This window comes from Chaetomium strumarium (genome assembly GCF_033439665.1).
Source record: "Chaetomium strumarium strain CBS 333.67 chromosome Unknown B0T15scaffold_3, whole genome shotgun sequence".
Lineage (NCBI taxonomy): Eukaryota > Fungi > Ascomycota > Sordariomycetes > Sordariales > Chaetomiaceae > Chaetomium > Chaetomium strumarium.
In genome coordinates, this window is record NW_026944431.1 from 4159994 (window position 1) to 4177180 (window position 17187).

Below are 17187 nucleotides of genomic sequence, written 5' to 3' on the forward strand. Positions count from 1 at the left end.
ATTATATTCGCGGCCAGAGCATAATTATGTCCCTCGTCCCCTCTTGTATTGAGACTGCCTTCGCAGCGGCATGCCTATACTTAGGTAGCCTGAGAGACATTTAGAGTCAGATGCAGTAGGCAAGGAGCCGCTGGATTCCCAGCAGAACACAACTGCCCGCCCAGTAATACCGTTACCGGCGTCTTTGCGATCGGTAAAATACAGCACAGTTCCTAATATCGGCTGCAATCCCCCTCACCATTTTTAGCTCCTTCCGATTGGGCATGTCCAATTGGCGGACACCGCCGACGCCGATTGTGAAACCCAGAGGCCCAAGCATCCAGTCAAGGTTTCGCACGTCACCCATTCAACCCATCACAGGCTTCGATGGCCTGGGCCAACCGACCTCGCTGACCGCCTCTGCCGCCGCCACACGCGCCTTGGCAATTCAATCAGCGACAGTCGGCCACGGTGAGTTCTTTTATGTGACATCTGTGTCATTATCCGGCCAAGTCAAGCCCGTGTTTCGATGCCAGCTTCTCGAATTCCTCGGTGAAGTCTCAACCCCGTCTCGTTGTCTCCAGTGCCCCTCATACCGCCGACAAGTCCCCACTGAAATTTTACTGGACCCAATCGGCACCCGCAAGGTTCCTGAGGTTCGAAGCTCGACGAGCATAGGCCCTGACAGCAAGTCAATAATACCCAGAAATTGCCAAGTGATCTTGGGGCACTTCATGGCAGCCCACGCAGAGTAGAAGACTGTCCACGAGAGCCTCTGACTCGACATATATACATACCCCGGGGGAGGCTCATCATCGCCAGCATTGTGCAGACACGGACGCCGCCTCTCCTGACTGTGTTTAGCCATGAGCGTCCCTCCGACGCCGACGGCCGAGAAGAGCCCTAGGCAGAGCTTCACGCCGCTCGTTTCGGTCGTCGACTTCCACCATGCGCGCGGCCCCGAGGTGGAGATGTGGTTCGGCGTCGAGGAGGGCCACGACCCGGCTGCCGAGTATGACTGGACGCTGCTACCCTTCATGGCATTGAGCGACGGCGCCCATGCGTATGTCCTCCCTCGCGCTTAGTTAGACTCTGCGGGAAGGATCCTGCTGATCGGCGCAACCCCTAGCTTGACCGAGGACTTCTCCTATTTCACACTCCTGCGCCCCGCAACCGACTCAGCGGCAGCCACGTCCCTCTTCGGCATCTCGTGCACCAGACAGATAGACGCCGCCCAATTGCTCGTCAGGCCTGCCGACGTGACCCGTTCGACCGTCCAGAAAGCCGTCGTGGTCATTGCAGACAGTCCGCAGTACTTTGGCATGCTGAGGGAGCGGCTGAGCGTGGTGACCAAGGCCTGGTTCGCCCAACGGGAATTCACAGATGTCGAGATCCTGCGCCGCTTCCAGGAGAGTTTGGCTGATGAGAAGGCGCGGGGCTTGATGCACGAGGACCAGGACAGGGACCAGTACCTGGGCCTGAGCTTGAGGGAACTGGTGCGTGAGTTCAGGTGGCAGACGCTGGTGCTGCTGAAGTGCTGTCTATTGCAACCCAAGGTAACGGCTCCCGACGTGCATTCCCAATGTCAGCGCACGTTTGCTGACCTGTGAATACGCACCTGTAGATGCTCTTCTTTGGCACGCGGTGCGAGCGCCTGTGTCTGACTCAGTTCTCCTTGATTTCTTTGATACCCGGGCTTCTCCGCAACCTGCAAGATGCTGCCGGGCCCGACCTGGATAGCTACGAGAAGAATCTGTCAACGCCGACAAGCTTGAGAACTAGTGACCGGAACTCCCTGCTGGCATACATGGGCTTGCCATTGCAGATCTTCGGGAAGGTAGGCACCGCTTCTGTGTTTAAGAAGGGAGGCTTCCGGCTGGGATGCTCACCAACCTCTCTCCTACAGGGAAGTTTATTTGGACCATACACACCCTTGCAGCAACTCGACATCCTTGCCGATTTCGGCACCAAGTCATACATCGTGGGCAGCACGAACTCGCTCCTCCTACAGCAGAAGGACCGATACAGCGATATTCTGATCAACCTCGACGAGGGCACCATCAACATCACGTCACCGTCTCTAAAAGCCGCTCTGCAGCTCTCCACGCCTGACCGTCGCTGGATAGATTTCATCACCCAGAATGTCAACGACACATGGGACGACGCCAACCCCAGCCGGCCGAAAACCATGGGATACGTCGGCAGTGAGGAGTTCATCCGCGTGCAATTCGAAGAATACCTCCTCTCCCTCATCTCGTCCGTCAAATACCATGCCCACCTAGCCAAGTATGCCCACAACCCACGGATGCTGCTCCCCGAGATTGAAGGCGATCCTTCGCACGACTTCGGGCCGGACTTTGTGGAAGCCTGGACGCGCACAGAAAACTACCGCATCTGGAACACGCACACCGACTCGCACCTCTTTGACATTGTCGAGCCGAAGCACCCCTGTGCCGGCGGCCTCACGATCGACGACATCCAGCGCCGCATCACCCAGCAGGTGCAGGACCTCCACTGGGACGAGCGATTTGCCCAGGGGCGGGAAGCCCTCGGGCGCAACCTGGCGGCTGGCCGCGAGAAGGCCAGCACTCTGTTCAACAAGCTGTATGCGGATATGGAGGCGCTGAGGGAGGCGCAGCGGAAGCGCAATGAGGAGGCCAGGGCTGCACAGCAGCAGCAGCAAGCAGGTACCGGAGAGCAACCCCACGAGAAAAACGGAGGCGGCGGTGGCGGTGGCGTCGACCTCGGCAAGGCGCAACATACAGTGCAAACGGTGGGGAGTAAAGCTGGGGCGTTTGTCAACAGCTGGGCTGCCTGGGCGGGCGAGAAGCGTAAGGGATGGGGGAGGTCGACAGCGGGCGGTGACAACACCGCCACGACGACTACGAGTGCAGGCGGCGGCGGCGGGTGGACTGTTGGCTGGGGCAAAGCCAGTAAGAGCCGGGCGTCGCAGGCTAGCGGATATGATGTGGTGTCAGAAAAGGACCCGCGGGCGTCAACCTCATCATCGGGCAGAAGAACCGACGATTTCGATGGGGCGGGCGAACACAGGCCTCTCACTGGGGGCTCGATCAGCGGCGAATCAATGCTGGATGGGGTGGGATCAGACAGTGCCTTGTCCTCGCCCGTCGCGTCGCCAAGGAAAGCTCCGCCGTCACGAGCAGTCGCTGTTACGGACGTTGCGCCGCCAGCGGCAAACGCGGGTAATGATGGTATCGTCCCGAATCAGAAGACGAACGGGAATCGAGCCTCGAGTACGGGGCCAAGTGAACTAGGCAAAGACGCCGCCGTGGCGCTCGCAGTAAGGGGGAAGAGGGAGAAGAAGGAGGAAGAGGAAGAGGAAGAGGAAACAGGAACTGACCACCCATCGTCTCTGTTGCCCGATCCTGCTACGGCGGAGGCGGCTGAAGCGCAGGGGGCTTGGGAAAAGAGGTGACACGTCGAAAGTGAAGCTTTTCAGTCATGACTTCGGAGTGGTCCCGGGGTCAAAGCAGGTCACAGTCGAACCTGAACGATGTTTGTAGTAAGGGGTTGTGGGATGCGAAGGGGAGATATTCGACAGAGGCGAGGGCATGGTGGAATGGTTCGAGTCTGCAGCTCTTTCGGCGCAGGCGGTTAGTAATTGGATTGGATACGGACATCGGCACTGGTGCGGGATCAGACGAAGTGAGATGAGACGCCATGGCTGAGAACGAGGCAGACCTGCGTAGAAGTAAGGGTTGGTACATGGGAACGCATAATATAGGGCCAACCGGTACTTATTACTGTTATTGCATTGGAGGTTCTATTGTGAAATACGGAATCCATACAGCCTGCTCCGATGGCAACCGAATTCTATCGTCCGTAACCCCATTACAATAGTACGCATTATGCCTAGCCCATCGTGCTTTGCTATATTACTCATGCGCGGAAGCATTGGTGCGGATCTAGGAATACCGTATATATTTCCATACCTCAACGTGATAGAAGAAAGCCCCCGGAGATGCCTGATCACATCACTGGCCACACGTACAGCAGCTTCGCCTCTCCGCTGGACAGCCCTGAGCCAACCAGCATCGTGCTAGTAAGCCGCAGAGACAGCCCACCAGATCGCCAACAAAAACGAACAGGTCTGAAGCGTGGTACCAATGACTTCAGCCTCCTTTTGAGAAGTCTACACAAGGTATAAGAACCCAGGCGTTGAATATTTCATGATACGGCTCGAAATTGAAGTCAACGGAGTTAATATACCATATCGAATCCCCATCACCCGCGTGGCAGCTGTTAGTGCCTACATCCCCTTATCATTTCACCGCTCTAATGTCTATGCCACTCGTCGCCCCTCCGTTGCTACCCGAATGGGCGCAGCAACTGGCAGGCATACTTCCCCTGACGGCGCTGATCGAGTTCATCAACGTACCCACGAAGCTCCACGTCTTTGAGCTCGCAGGCTGCGTGCCACTTTGGAACTGGCCCATGACGCCAGCAAGGGCGCGACTGCTGCTCGCGACGCTGGACAACGCCCACGCCTGCTGCTTGGACCGCGAGGAGCGCTGCACGGCGCTGCACTGCGTCGACGGCCGCTACGGCGACTGCTACCCGAGCAGCACGCCAACGCGGCTCGCCGTAGCATCACAAAGCACACAGGCCGTGCGCGTGGCCAACACCTGTCCCAACATGCGCGAGCGTTCCATCCGCCGTCAGACGCTCAACTTGGTGCTGCTAGAGCGCGCGGGGGGCGTGCCGAGCACCTCGGTACCATTCGGCAGCCTGCGGCGCTCGAAGTCGTGGACACGCTTCCGCAGCCGCGCGCTCGCGTGCGGCGGCTGGCTAGCCCTCGCTAGCACGCTGGTACTTCGCCTGGCCTCGGGCCTGTACGTCGCGGCGGCATACTTGCTGCTGTTGCCGCTGACGGGGCTGGCAGTGCGGGCGACGCACGGTGGCGGGGGGCGGCGGCTCGTGGATGACGGCGTGTCGGGCCGCACCGAATACCAGCCCCTGGTGCTATGTACGAGCAGCTGGAACGGCACGCACTGGTGGGCCTTCATGGGGCCCAGCCCTATCGTCAACTCGCTGCTCAACAAACCGCTCTTCCGGACCGGCGCGTCGCCCGGCCGCACACAGCGGTTGTGGTCCGCCGTCCTACAGGTGCTCATTGCTGGCCAGTGGGCTGTAGCGCTGTTGTCATGCGCCCAGCAGGACTGGAATGCCATCGTTATATCCATCTGGCTCGCTTTCTGCGCCATCGCCAGCAGCTTCCTTATCAAGCCTCACGATTGCGTACGCGACTGGCTGCGTAAGGATTGTCGAGTCAGAACCACATGTATCTCTACCGAGCTCAGCTCGCGGCGTTCGCTGCTCGGCGCTATAGCGTAACTTAACCCAGATACCCTCGAGCGGCGCACGAGCTGGATCAACCCCATTCTAGCCCACTGTGAGGAACGAAGAGAGTGGGAGTCCGCTCTGCTTGAGTATATCGAAAATGGTAGGCTTGACATGATTTTCCTTCTATAACCGCACCCAGACCGCCGTCAAGTAATGGCAAAGAGCCTGGGGTCCGTCTCTTTGTATTCTCGCGGTTCCACTTCAACCTCCCTGCAATGGAAGTACCCTGACTCACGAGCATGCGTTGTTAACCCTTGCGTCTCTCTAGGGGTCCCTACTGATCAAGAAGCAACGAAAAAGTACTGGTGGAAGTTCATTACGGAAGGAGTGGAGGTAGGTAAAAGCATTGAAAAGATCATCTTGGAACGGCTTGGCCGTCGAGGGACTAGATACTCGGACCCAATAGTAGAAAGCCAGACCCTTTCATTCACCACTGGAGTACACAAGTGTTGATTAGGTGCTAATAAGGTTACCAAGGTGTTGGAAAGTCACGGTACCCTGAAACGCTCGTGGCTTGAAGCTATGGAATTTAAGCTCGGATGCTGGGTTGCCGATGCTCTACTGTTGAGAAGTAAAACAGCGGTTGTTGAGAACAAATTTAACAGGATTAGGGAGATGCCCACCGCTGGAGAGAGGGAGAATCAAGTCCCTTCAATGAGAGAATTCACTTCTTGGTGTCAACCCGAAAACCCACCAGAGTGTCTGGATTAACGTTAGGTAGCCAGCAAGAACCATCACCCAACCGTAAAATCCCCCCCCTCCCCCCCCCCCCCCCCAAAGACCCCCTGATACGAGGGGTTAATGATGCAGACCGCTTCCGGAGAATGCCCCTATTTCCAACCCCCGATCCGATTCTAGGCACAATAGCCCTCTATTCTACGCCACTTCCATTCTTCCCAATGTGACATCCCCACATTGGGAAAAGGTCCTCAATAGGTATCAGAGCACGGAAAGGCATAAACGAAGAGAGTATATTGGGTTCTAGCTAAGTAAGAGAAAAGAAGCAACATAGTGGTGAGAGGACCACCCTAATATATTCCACGGAGCGGCCCGTGCGTAGAATGCCGCTCCCGAGTCCAGACACGTGGGTTCCGTACACATGCCCGATTCCTTGTGACACCCCCCCAGGCGCATGCGGCTGCTCATCACAAGGTCCTTCAACACATCAGATGAAAATCACATAGGAAATAGACCATATGAACGCTCGTCTGAGCTCGTAATTGGCCATTCCGGCCGTTGTTCGGTGCACGGGAAGGGTCCTTTGGCCGGCTCCCTTCGAGAGGGCCGCGCCAAGGACCGAGCTCCCGGCCCCACCTTATCGGAAGGTGTGGGTCCTTATCGGCGCTCGGGACCGACCTGGCCGGGTATAAATTGGGTGCGCAGTGCGGCCCAGCCTCTATTTCCTTTCTTCTTCTTCGTGCCAGTCGTTAAGAGTACTGTACCAAACAACCACAGAAATCCCATCCACAGCTCAGAGCCAAACCGCAGTTCAGAATCATGCCTCCCCCGTGCTAGTTGCTCTCAAATGCTATGCCCTCCCTTACGGTTCCATTGGATTTAGCAGCCACATCCTCACCTACTTCACCGTCATCTGCCTCATCTTCGGCCGCAGCCCGCTCTGGCCGTTGCACGAGCCCCGCCACCGCGAGCGCGACCTCACCCCTGGCCCTTTTTTGGCCTATTAATCTTTAACCCATCACCGTCATGGCCATGTACCGCTGCCGCGCGACGTGACCATTCATCCTCATCGCCTTCTGAAAACTTGCCCTGTCGCTGACGCTAACGGCCATGTCGACCCACGCCGCGCACCTCATCCCGACCACCTGCCGGCAACCGTCCTCGCGTCCAGTCCATGGCCTCGGCTACCACGTCCTGCTTCAATATATATCCGGAAGTAAGCTCTTTACGTGAATACGTCTAAACCTGAATACCATAAGCTGGGGGTAACCCCACTTGTGGCCGTCTGTCCTGAATAGATCAAAAGCGTCATCGGACTCTGAAAACAGATGTACCCCCATGGATTTCCAAATATTGCAATGAGGATCTAGAAGATAGATAGCACTTGGGTAGTGCTGTAACAGGGCCAAATGTTGGCAGCAAAGGATACAAATACTCGAGCTAAAACCTACCATAGCAGTCATAGACTCGGATCTCCGCTTGAAACGGAGCCTCAGCCTCCGGAGTGGCGGGGCCTGTATCGCGGTCGCCACGAGGGAATGACAACTTGAAGGAGATATCGCCTCTTGGGTTCTCCTTGTACCCGGTAACTAATATTTACCCCCGGTATAGTTGAGGAGGATAACCTCGCACCTCTGATGGGGATGATATTGAATAAGGCTCGGGCGACTGCCTACATCGATTTCATTCAGCTTCATCTTTTAGGCAGTTTTGACTCAACTGGGAACAATATTATGGGATACATACAAGCCCAGAGGCCTTGGTATGGCCGCTCCTTGGAAGGGAATAACGCTTTTCCCTCCAGCGCCGCGTAGGTGTAAGTTCTGGTCTCGTGGGCCAGTTCAAATAGGTTGGTGCTCAGCTCGCGGTTGAATTTGTCGTCGGCCTCCTCCGAGTGAATCATCACTCTCAGCGCAAGGGATGGTCTTCGACGGCCATACATGCTTCAAGTTAACGCGCTGCAGCGTTATCGATGCGGTGTTGAACCTGTTGCTGACTTCCCCTTCCGAGGATACAACTAGTAGCGGTTCCTCAAGGCCGTAACTAGATGTTTTCCTGACCGAGTCGTCTGTCATTTTGAAGGCGTGTAGGGCCGTATGGTTGTCGCGCCCCTTGTGTCGCCGGGCGACTAAGAAGTGGCCGCTGTGGGGTTGGTTCCCAATCCACACCTTGTTTGGAAGCCAGTCCATCGTCTTCAACCTTTCTGGCGCCCAACTCGGCAACTCGAATATGTCGCCTGCATCGACCTCTGGTCTATCACCTGCCATACCCATTTTGAAGTCCCACGGGTGGTATGTTCTGTTGGATGAGCCGGACGCTCCTTCTGCGAGCTCGAGGACGCAGCCGATGTATTTGATTTCTATCGTCCGGTGTCTGTCAGTGTCAATTCCTCCTCGGGACACCACGAGCAGGCACGGCCCTCTGTGCTCTGGGTCCTCCCGCATCAGCATGCAGCTGCGCCAGTTCTGAAGGGCGGCCTCGACCATCATCACAATTTTTGGGTGCGAGGAAGTCGAGTAGATGCGGTTCACCTGGACGTCCTCCTTCGTCAGCGGGGAGAACCAGGACGACCCGGCGATTATGCCATCTTTCCAATCACGCAGGTCGAACCAACGTGCAGCTGTGACGCCGCGCCGAACAGTTCCGATACTGCGACCGCCGGCCGAGGACTTGGGACGCGATCCAGTACGCCCGTGAGCAGGTGCTTGGGTCTCGGGCCAGGATGTCCGCGTCCATGTCTTTGACGACGAGCCCGTGATCCCCTCCGGCTTGTTTGAATATGACCTTGACCTTTCCGGACATGATGAACTCGAGGGCCGTCCAGCCGCGCGTCAGCCAGGCGGAAAGCACAAGCGCAACGCAGGGGCTGCCGTCGTCGGCCCATTCAAAGTTGACGAGGGTGTACTGTGCCTCCTGGTAGTTGTAGTGCATTTCGTCGATCGCTTTCCGTCTGGCTTGCTCTTCTGTGGGGATAGAGATGGTGTCCCACTAGATCCCGATCGTTTTCCGTCTGGCTTTCGCTTCCGTGGGGATGGAGACAGGGTCCCACTTGATGTCGCTGTAGCCGTCGTCGATCGTCTCGATCAGGGTGGCGAAGAACTTGAAGAGGCACGGATTTACTTCTCCAACCGTTCCCATTCCGATTCCCGTGCCGTCCGACCAGACGTGGGATATGGCGACGTACTTGTACGGCTCTCCAGACGGCAGGATTTCCGGCTTCGGGACTGTGTTGATCGACCACACCGTGCTGCCCCCAGCGTTCAGCTTTTCCCGGTCGAAGAAGAGCTTCGCCGTTTCGCATTGCTTCGCTTTCTCGGGCACGATCCGCCCTTCGCATTTATGGAGCTGCGTGACCTTGGTGCTATCGACGGAGGTTAGCCTGCAGAACCCCGCCCGACAATCCTCGTGGCCCTTATGGCGAAGTGTATGGCGGAGTTCCCGTGGTCGAGCGGCGGCGAGTCCCACCAAGGCGGGGAGATCGGCCTCCCGGCGTTCTGTGACCAGCGCGAGGTTCCAGAGCCGGTTCAGGCAGATGCCCAGCTCGCCCGCCGACGCCGACGCCTGGTCCACCGCAGCCTTGAGCACCTTGCTTGGCACGAAGTCCGATGACCACGGCATAGTCAGGACGGTGCTCAAGTGCATAGTGTGCGACTCCACCACGACCGCCCAATAGATCATGTCCAACACGGCGAAAACGTCACCGATCGAGCATGCTTTGCCCCCGTTCCCAACGAATTCCCCCCCGAACCGGACCGCCTTCGTCTTGTACTCGTACACGAGCCACTGGCAGGCGGCCACGGCGGACGCGAGGTGGAAGAATGTCTGGCCGTACCTCTCCACCTCCGGGAAGGACATTTGGCAAGACACAGCGCGTATGATCCACTCCCGGAACCCTTTCCACTCGCACTTTGGCACGATCCCCTCCAGCGTCTTCCTCTTTTTCTCGCATTCGTTGTTGGTGCAGGTGTAGACCTCGGCCTCGACACATATACTCGCCAATCTGTTCAGGAAAGGCCACTCCGGGTCCGTCACCTTGTCCGTCTGAAAACGCAACTCTATGGGCGCTATCCACATGAGCGTCGGACGCTGCCGCATGTTCGGACAGTAATCCGTTGTGTCTGCGGTCCGCGGGATACGCTCGCAGCCGAGTAACGAAGTCTCCAGGTTATTCTCGCGCATCGGGAATGGTTTGTCGAAGGGTTGCGGGACATTGTTCTTGAAGAAGAGGTAGTTATCATGGGCCTTCAGGGTGTCGGGATCCGCGATCGCCTCGTGGTGGCCCATAAAGCCCTTCATATATATCAAGCCGGTCTCTGGATCGCGGTCCCACATCTCACCTTCAGTTCCTGAAGCGTACAATGGCGCAAAGACTCCGTAGAAACTAAAAGGTCAGGCTCCTTCTAACAGACTCCCGTGCGGCGTACGCACTGAATCAACAGGAGCCGCAAAGACTCTCTCAACTTGCAAGAACAGGGTGAACGTCGTGGTTACGCGGTGGGTCGATTGGGTGTGATGCAGAGACGCCAAAATGCCATTCGTGCTTGAAAAAGAGAGGTCTATCCGGCCGACTCCGGCGAATACATATTGGTCATGTGGCATAGCACGTGCTTCGGCCTCCCAACAGGCGGGCGCGGGGGTTATTAAGGTTGGGCCGACAAGCATGGGGACGACGTTGCCGATAACAGCTCTTGTTTCCTCTACTAGTACTCCGTAGTCGTCGAGGATGCGAATTAATAAACCACGTGTCCGACACTTGTTGAGCAACCAAGCAATAATAGTCTCTGTCGCTCCTACACTATAGGTAGGCGGTTGGAATGCACCGGGTTCCAACACTGCACTCACGCACACCTTACACAACCAAGAACACATCACTGAACGAACCCCTTTCGAGTCCTCTTGCTCTGAGTACCTAGGGAGGTACCATCTGAAGCTCGTTGCCCATTGCCAAGAAAGCGGTATCTTCCGATAGGTCCCCGCTCGCGGGCCATGCCGGTCGGCCCCACCTGGCTTCTGCAGGTCTAATTCATGACACCCAGTGAGCCAAGTGTGGTACGTACCCCCTCGATTCCTGGTTTTCCTTTTATCTTATTGGACTGATACTGCAGTGTTTAACAATGTAGTGTAAGTCAGAGGCTGGGGATTCACGGCCCCTAACTATAGGCTATGGACTGCAACGCCACTCGATAACAGGTACGTACCGGTCCTTTTTCCACGCCTTGTTCGACATGCCGGCGGGATGAGCATGATGAGTCTCAACGTACTTACCGTACATATATCGGGTAATTTAATCAAACCACAGGCTGCCTCAATTTTTACAGCTCTGAATATTTAAAGGAGAAGAGGGTCCCCCAGACCAAGTCCTGCCCTCTCCAAGACCTTCAAGATTCAATCAGACTATCAACTCCCCATCTCCACTATTATACGGCACTGCTCCCATTATGGCCGCTCACACGGTCAAACTCCTCCGCCCCAGCGCCCTCCAACTCGACGCCAACACACCCTGCGTCCTTGAAATCCACATGCCCATGACCCTTCCGCACCGGCTTGACCCGTCTCTGCCGGCGCCTCCGTACCACGCAGGCACCATAACGGCCGAAGACTTCCGCGACGATCACGCCATGCCCCTGCTGCGAGGCCTCATGGCGCGGCCACCTTGGCGGCCCAGACAACTGCAAAAAAGGACGATAATGGCATCGTTCTACGGCTCTTGGACACATGGGATGGCAATGCTGTTACCGACAGAGCCGGTTTCGACTTTGCCGCCGGGTACTGGAGGGACATGCACGGTAATGAGGGCCATGGTACGATTCATGCGTATGAGGATGTGGGTGACTGGATTGAGGTTCTTCACGGATTCAAATTCCACCTTGTATGTGGGATCCGAGAGGCCGAGAGGCTGCGCGAGATGAATCCGCGCGTTCTCCGGCTTGATGTGGAGGAGGAGGATGGTGGCAGTGGGGGGGGGGTTCGGGATTCTGGGAACGAGGTGGTGTTCAAAGTCAGGGAGTATACTGAGGATATCAGAGCACGCTCTGTGAACGTTGATGTTGCTATGAGGATGGCTCTCGAGGATGCCCATGCTGGTGCTGCAGAGTAGGTGCCATGGATACAAGCCCATTACTTCTCTACGGTGCTCTACTGTGATCCTCACTCCTCGAACGTAACCAAAACCGCCTCGCTATCCCTCAACAGCACCCTCTCCCTCGCCCGGAGACGCTCGACCGAGACGTGCCCAACAGCGTTCCCGTTCCTGAACGATTGCCCAGCCCACGTCACCTTGGCAGTGTCTGTCTCGTCAACGGACGGCGCAGTCATCCGCTTCACAGCCGCCCCCTTGTGCTTCCCGATGTCAAGCGACACGGTCCCGCGCGCTGCGTCCTGGCCGGCATAGTACGGCTTCGTATTCAAAATCACCATCTTTGCCAGTTTCAAACCACCAGCAGCAGCACCACCAAAAATGCCATACGCGGCGAAACCATCCTGGCTCAACCCCTCCGGCGTATCCAGTGCCGCAATCCTATACCCACCAACAACACCACCATTTCCATCGTCGATGAGAGCCTCCGCAAGCAACAACTGGCTCACAAACACCGGCAGGACCCTCGCCTCGCCCCGCTTGCTCGAATCGACGGGATACAGCAGCGAGTAGCTACTAAACCCGGGGCTGCCATCGTCGCCGGGGGCATTCAGCTGCTGGTCGCTCTGGAACCTGAGCGCGGCGCCCTGGTGGGCGTGCACGGCGCTGGCGTTGCGCGCCGCGTAGGCGAGCGACGCGGCCGCCGCCCACAGCGCCTGCGCGAACGTGTCGGACACGCCGGGCTTGCCGCTGCAGGCGACCGAGTTGAACTCGCCGATGATCCACCCGGCGCCCGCGGCCATGGCGGCCTGCGCCGAGGGCAGGATCTCGGTGTCAACGTAGTGCAGCACCAGCGTGTGGTTGAGCAGGTTGGCGATGGTGGCGCGCGCCGCCCGCGCCGGGTCGCAGGTGGCGAAGGCGTACGAGTGGATTGAGTACTGGCCGACCTGGCCCGTGGAGTTGACGCCGGCCGGGATGAGGTCGCTGGGGCGGACTCTCAGCGGGGTTATGTCCGTGGTGGCCGAGGACGCCCACCAGCGGCCGTGGCTGTCGTTGTGGGTGGCGGCGTCGATCTCGCCGGTGAAGTGCTGCCACTGCGCGATGTAGGCTGCGGTGCTCCCGTTCCACCGGCTCGACGGGTAGTTGGTCGGCTCGTTGCCCAGCTCGTAGTAGGCGATCTTGTCGCGCTGCAGCTGGTAGGAGGCGGCGGCCAGCCCGCGGGCGATGTCGAGAGAGGCGTTGCCGAAGTTGAGCGTCGACACGAAGCGAGTCCCCGGCGGGAAAGTATCCCATTGCCGGTAGAAGGCGGGCCCGACGGTCGTTCGGTATATGCCGCCCTTCCCGTCCTCGGTGCGCACCACGGACGCCTTCTGGCGTCCGTCGAAGACCATGCTGTCCATGGTGATGCCGCCCGCCCGGATGATGGGTCTCGCCCCGCGCTCGTGGAGGTGATTCAGAAGCGTGAAGGTGAGGTTCCGGGGCGAGTCGGGCTCGCCGAAGAACTCGATCCAGAAGGCCGGCTCGAACGAGTAGCTCACGAACTGAGGCCCCAGGGGCTGCGAGATGGGAGAGGCGGGCTCCCTACTGAGCGAGTAGTGTGGTGCGCTGCAGCGAGCCGCGACTGCTCCGGCCGCGGCGACTACTCCCAGCACGCAGTATGCGACCGTGCTTGATGATGGGTTTGATTTCATGATGGGCATCGGAGCGTAGAGAGTGAACTACTTACCTAGCTCAAGGGGGGAAGATCAATCGATCGGGTTTGAATCTGAAGCTTCAATGCCGGGCAGCCTGCCACTATTTGAATCATCCATCGGGTTCAGCTATTCTTCTTCCTAATCTTGGCCTTGCAACCTGCAACTTGGAGGAGGCGGGCAGCAGTCGTTGGTATTCTGGACATGATTCCCGGCTAAGATCGACGGAACGGCCACCGGGATTCGTGGATCTCATTTCACCCGGGCGGGGTTCTGGTCGCTCGGGACGAAGATGCTGCGGATGGTTACAGCAGGATCTGACCAAGGCACTAATAGTTATGTAAGCTGCTGGCGTCCTAGGTTGTTCAAGTTTGTTAACTGTTGCGTCCACCGTCCACCGTCCACCTTGGGTAGGCCCCTCTTCCCAAGGGCCATTGGGGCGGATCTGGGGTCGTACGAAATGATACCCTGCTATAGGATTGTTTCCCGAACCGTTTCTCTACAATAAGCCATATTGTCATCACCTAGAAACCTCCCTGAAAGGGCCGTCATCGCCTGCTGGTTGGCGCCCTTGTTGCCGGCGACAGCTGCGCCTTCATCGTCATGTGAGGTGTAAGATCCCGGAGTGGGTGAATGATCTGATATAGTGATCCCCTGCGAATCAATCAAGTCTGTGCACCAGCGACTGCAACGCACGCCGTATCCAGCAGTTTCCAGGCCAACATATCTGAACTTCTTCAGGAAGTGCTAGTGCTGGTAATGGCACTGGAAGTTATCAATCTCAACCAGAGAATGGGTATACGTGCGTCTAAGTTATCTCCAGTTCCTCTATGTCCGAGGCTGGTTTACAGGCTTCGCCTTTTCTCATTACCTATTTAGAAGGTTGCTTTCCAGTTCGACGTTGAGCTTCACACGGCAACATCTTTGACCTCTCGGCCATCACAGTACGCCTGGCCAACGTCAAACGACGTTCAAGTACTACATTCAAGGAAGCGGCTCAGTTTATGCTCATCGAACTCACATCTCCAACTATTAAAAACAGCTCCCAAATGTTAGTGTGGGCTGTTGTAGACTCGCTTGCCTGTGACAGGGTTGCGCTCGGGCTTGATTCGGGAGGATCCTATTCCAGGCTCCTCGTTATACTGTTTATTCCGCTCTTCATGCACGCATCTGGGGGTTCGACCAAAGTCGCTTATAACTTGCTCATCGGGCCATCTTCCACACCGCCAATCAGAAAGTGCTCAACCTTGGTCTTTTGAGAAATGTGCTCGCGCACTAACACAGACTCGGCGCGTCAACTGGCCATGTGAACAGTGTAAGTTGAGATAAATAGGTAGCTACTGCGACCCCCGCGATGAACTCGACAGTCTGTCTTTTGTATTTCCAGTTCATGAGCTGAGCCTTACCCAGGAACCCTCGGGGGCCTCCATTTTTCTCATATCTTCCCCCATCTGTTGACCTGTGACCATGGCGACGCCATTGGGCTCAAGGTGTGTTCCGGCGACGTTCCAGAATCTCTCCTTGTTTGGGGCCGAGGTTCTGTCTCTCTCGGCGACGCTTGTGACCAACTACAGCGCTTCGGTTCCTGCGATCGATCGTTTCACCCAGCCTCCCGTCGAGGTGCAGAACGCCAGCTTTTGCAACATCACCGTGTCGTACACCCACCCGGGACAGAATGACGCCCTCGTGGTTGAGGCCTGGCTTCCCGCAACCGGGTGGAATCGCCGTCTCCAGGCTGTCGGCGGCGGTGGCTTTGTCGCCGGGCGTTCTGATCCCGTATACAGCGCCATGAGCGGAGCGATTGCTGACGGGTATGCGACCGTGACGACCGATGCGGGACTCGGCACAGCCCCAGACCCGACAACATGGGCTTTGTTGAGTCCTGGGAACGTCAACCTCTATGATCTGCAAAACCTCGCGTCTGTGTCACTGGAGGACGAGGTAAGTTCAACGACACGTGCTCCCCCAGTCCCCTGACCAGCGTTTCCGCTCGTGTCGTGAATGGGCGTTCTGATGATGAGTGATGAGCCAGGCAATCATGGCAAAATCCATCATCAAATCGTACTATGGCCAACCTCCCGCCTTCTCCTACTGGAACGGTTGCTCACAAGGCGGTCGCCAAGGCCTCATGCTTGCTCAGCGGTATCCCACTGCCTACGATGGCATCGCAGCCGGAGCTCCGGCCCTGCACTGGAACGATCTGTTTCCCAGCATGCAATGGCCGCAGCAGTTCATGGCCATGTTGGGCCAATATCCTCATGCATGCGAGCTCAGCGCAATCACCTCGGAGGCTATTTCGGCCTGCGACAAGCTGGACGGAGTCGTCGACGGTGTCATTAGTGACGTGGATGGCTGCTTGACCACCTTTGACCCATTCAAGACGGTTGGCCGAGCCTTCCACTGCACCCAGGAGAATCGAACACTGGAGATCAGCTTGACTGCGGCTGCTGTGGTCAACGCAACCTGGCAGGGAATTCGCAACGCCGAAGGAGCGCAGCTCTGGCCAGGCTTGAACCCCGGCACGGATCTGACCGCCGGGGCCGCCATCACAAACTGCAGCAGTGGAACCTGCGTCGGCGTGCCGTTGGCGCTGAGCTCGCAGTGGCTGTCGCTCTTTGTCGCGCGGGATCCGAGCTTCGACCTGTCCAGGCTGAGCCATGCCGCGTTCGACTGGCTGGCTCATCAGGGGAAACAGAGGTACGACTCTGTCATTGGCACCGACGATGCTGACTTGTCCGCCTTTCGGCAAGCCGGCGGCAAACTGGTCACTTTTCATGGTCTTGTAAGTTGTACTATCCATTGCTCCTTGGGTTTCATCCTACCGAATCGTTCAAGATCCTAGTAAATGTTCTAACAACAGAGAGACAGATCGACCAGTTGGTCCCTTCCAAAGGCATTGAGAAATACTACAATGAGGTCTCAGCGCTTCACCGAGACGTGCACGGCTTCTATCGTCACTTTGAGGTTCCTGGGATGGGCCACTGTCTTGTGGGAGGTCCCAGCGGCGGCCCCCTCAAGCTGTTCGACCAGCTACGGGCGTGGGTCGAAAACGGGACGGCGCCAGAACAAACCCCGGTCCAGGTCACAGACTTGCAGGGAAACCTGCAAAACCGCATCGTGTGCCCATACCCGCAAAAGCCGGTCTTTAATAACAGGAGCTGCGCAGCCGTCGCCGAAGCACGATGTTGGTCCTGCAGTCGTCGTGTCACCGCGCTGTAGGCACTAGGAGTCATCACAGCGTGAGATGCAGGTTCTCGTAAGGGTAGAGCATTATTTTGAACAGTGTATTTTGACCGCGCTGGGTTGTATAAACAGTCAACATTAGCCTCAAACCTCACTTAATGCATCTATGTTTCTATACATTCCGAGTCCCTTGAAATCCTGTGTAGGTATTTGGTC

At 57.2% G+C, this 17187-nt stretch overlaps 7 protein-coding genes across 7 annotated transcripts; 4 read left to right on the plus strand and 3 right to left on the minus strand.

Moving 5' to 3' along the window:
- Nucleotides 1-845: 845 nt before the first annotated feature.
- B0T15DRAFT_493081 (transport protein Avl9-domain-containing protein) lies at nucleotides 846-3415 on the plus strand (the record flags this gene model as incomplete). The annotated part of the gene is made up of 4 exons (XM_062866914.1): nucleotides 846-1042; nucleotides 1109-1535; nucleotides 1604-1816; nucleotides 1886-3415. The coding sequence occupies 4 exons, from the start codon at nucleotides 846-848 to the stop codon at nucleotides 3413-3415; spliced, it is 2367 nt and encodes a 788-aa protein (XP_062723391.1).
- Nucleotides 3416-3961: 546 nt separating this feature from the next.
- On the plus strand, nucleotides 3962-6056 carry B0T15DRAFT_574365 (uncharacterized protein; the record flags this gene model as incomplete). Its single annotated transcript, XM_062870952.1, has 5 exons — nucleotides 3962-4042; nucleotides 4327-5254; nucleotides 5345-5443; nucleotides 5612-5676; nucleotides 5832-6056. 5 exons carry the CDS (start codon nucleotides 3962-3964, stop codon nucleotides 5859-5861), a joined length of 1203 nt encoding a protein of 400 aa, XP_062723392.1. The 3' UTR covers nucleotides 5862-6056.
- A 1580-nt stretch (nucleotides 6057-7636) lies between these two features.
- Nucleotides 7637-8759, minus strand: B0T15DRAFT_184294 (uncharacterized protein). The gene is made up of 2 exons (XM_062862354.1): nucleotides 7768-8759; nucleotides 7637-7693 (listed from the first exon to the last, which is right to left on the minus strand). The coding sequence occupies exon 1, from the start codon at nucleotides 8508-8510 to the stop codon at nucleotides 7863-7865; it is 648 nt and encodes a 215-aa protein (XP_062723393.1). The 5' UTR covers nucleotides 8511-8759; the 3' UTR covers nucleotides 7637-7693; nucleotides 7768-7862.
- On the minus strand, nucleotides 8617-10095 carry B0T15DRAFT_395339 (uncharacterized protein; the record flags this gene model as incomplete). Its single annotated transcript, XM_062864779.1, has 2 exons — nucleotides 8617-9009; nucleotides 9061-10095. 2 exons carry the CDS (start codon nucleotides 10093-10095, stop codon nucleotides 8617-8619), a joined length of 1428 nt encoding a protein of 475 aa, XP_062723394.1.
- A 1364-nt stretch (nucleotides 10096-11459) lies between these two features.
- Nucleotides 11460-12059, plus strand: B0T15DRAFT_484683 (uncharacterized protein; the record flags this gene model as incomplete). The annotated part of the gene is made up of 4 exons (XM_062866235.1): nucleotides 11460-11716; nucleotides 11764-11890; nucleotides 11927-11986; nucleotides 12021-12059. The coding sequence occupies 4 exons, from the start codon at nucleotides 11460-11462 to the stop codon at nucleotides 12057-12059; spliced, it is 483 nt and encodes a 160-aa protein (XP_062723395.1).
- On the minus strand, nucleotides 12025-14174 carry B0T15DRAFT_530686 (uncharacterized protein). The gene has a single exon (XM_062869187.1). It carries the CDS (start codon nucleotides 13795-13797, stop codon nucleotides 12169-12171), a length of 1629 nt encoding a protein of 542 aa, XP_062723396.1. The 5' UTR covers nucleotides 13798-14174; the 3' UTR covers nucleotides 12025-12168.
- Nucleotides 14175-14939: 765 nt separating this feature from the next.
- B0T15DRAFT_530687 (Tannase/feruloyl esterase) lies at nucleotides 14940-17159 on the plus strand. The gene is made up of 3 exons (XM_062869188.1): nucleotides 14940-15729; nucleotides 15821-16570; nucleotides 16657-17159. Exons 1-3 carry the CDS (start codon nucleotides 15256-15258, stop codon nucleotides 17005-17007), a joined length of 1575 nt encoding a protein of 524 aa, XP_062723397.1. The 5' UTR covers nucleotides 14940-15255; the 3' UTR covers nucleotides 17008-17159.
- The last annotated feature ends 28 nt before the right edge of the window (nucleotides 17160-17187 follow it).

Excerpts from the sequence above, each read along its gene's own strand:
- B0T15DRAFT_184294 (XM_062862354.1), bottom strand. The coding sequence starts at position 8,510 with ATGATGGTCGAGGCCGCCCTTCAGAACTGGCGCAGCTGCATGCTGATG.
- B0T15DRAFT_530686 (XM_062869187.1), bottom strand. The coding sequence starts at position 13,797 with ATGCCCATCATGAAATCAAACCCATCATCAAGCACGGTCGCATACTGC.
- B0T15DRAFT_530687 (XM_062869188.1), top strand. The coding sequence starts at position 15,256 with ATGGCGACGCCATTGGGCTCAAGGTGTGTTCCGGCGACGTTCCAGAAT. Across the intron at positions 15,730-15,820 it reads CTGTGTCACTGGAGGACGAG|GCAATCATGGCAAAATCCAT; the intron begins GTAAGTTCAACG and ends GTGATGAGCCAG. Across the intron at positions 16,571-16,656 it reads TGGTCACTTTTCATGGTCTT|ATCGACCAGTTGGTCCCTTC; the intron begins GTAAGTTGTACT and ends ACAGAGAGACAG.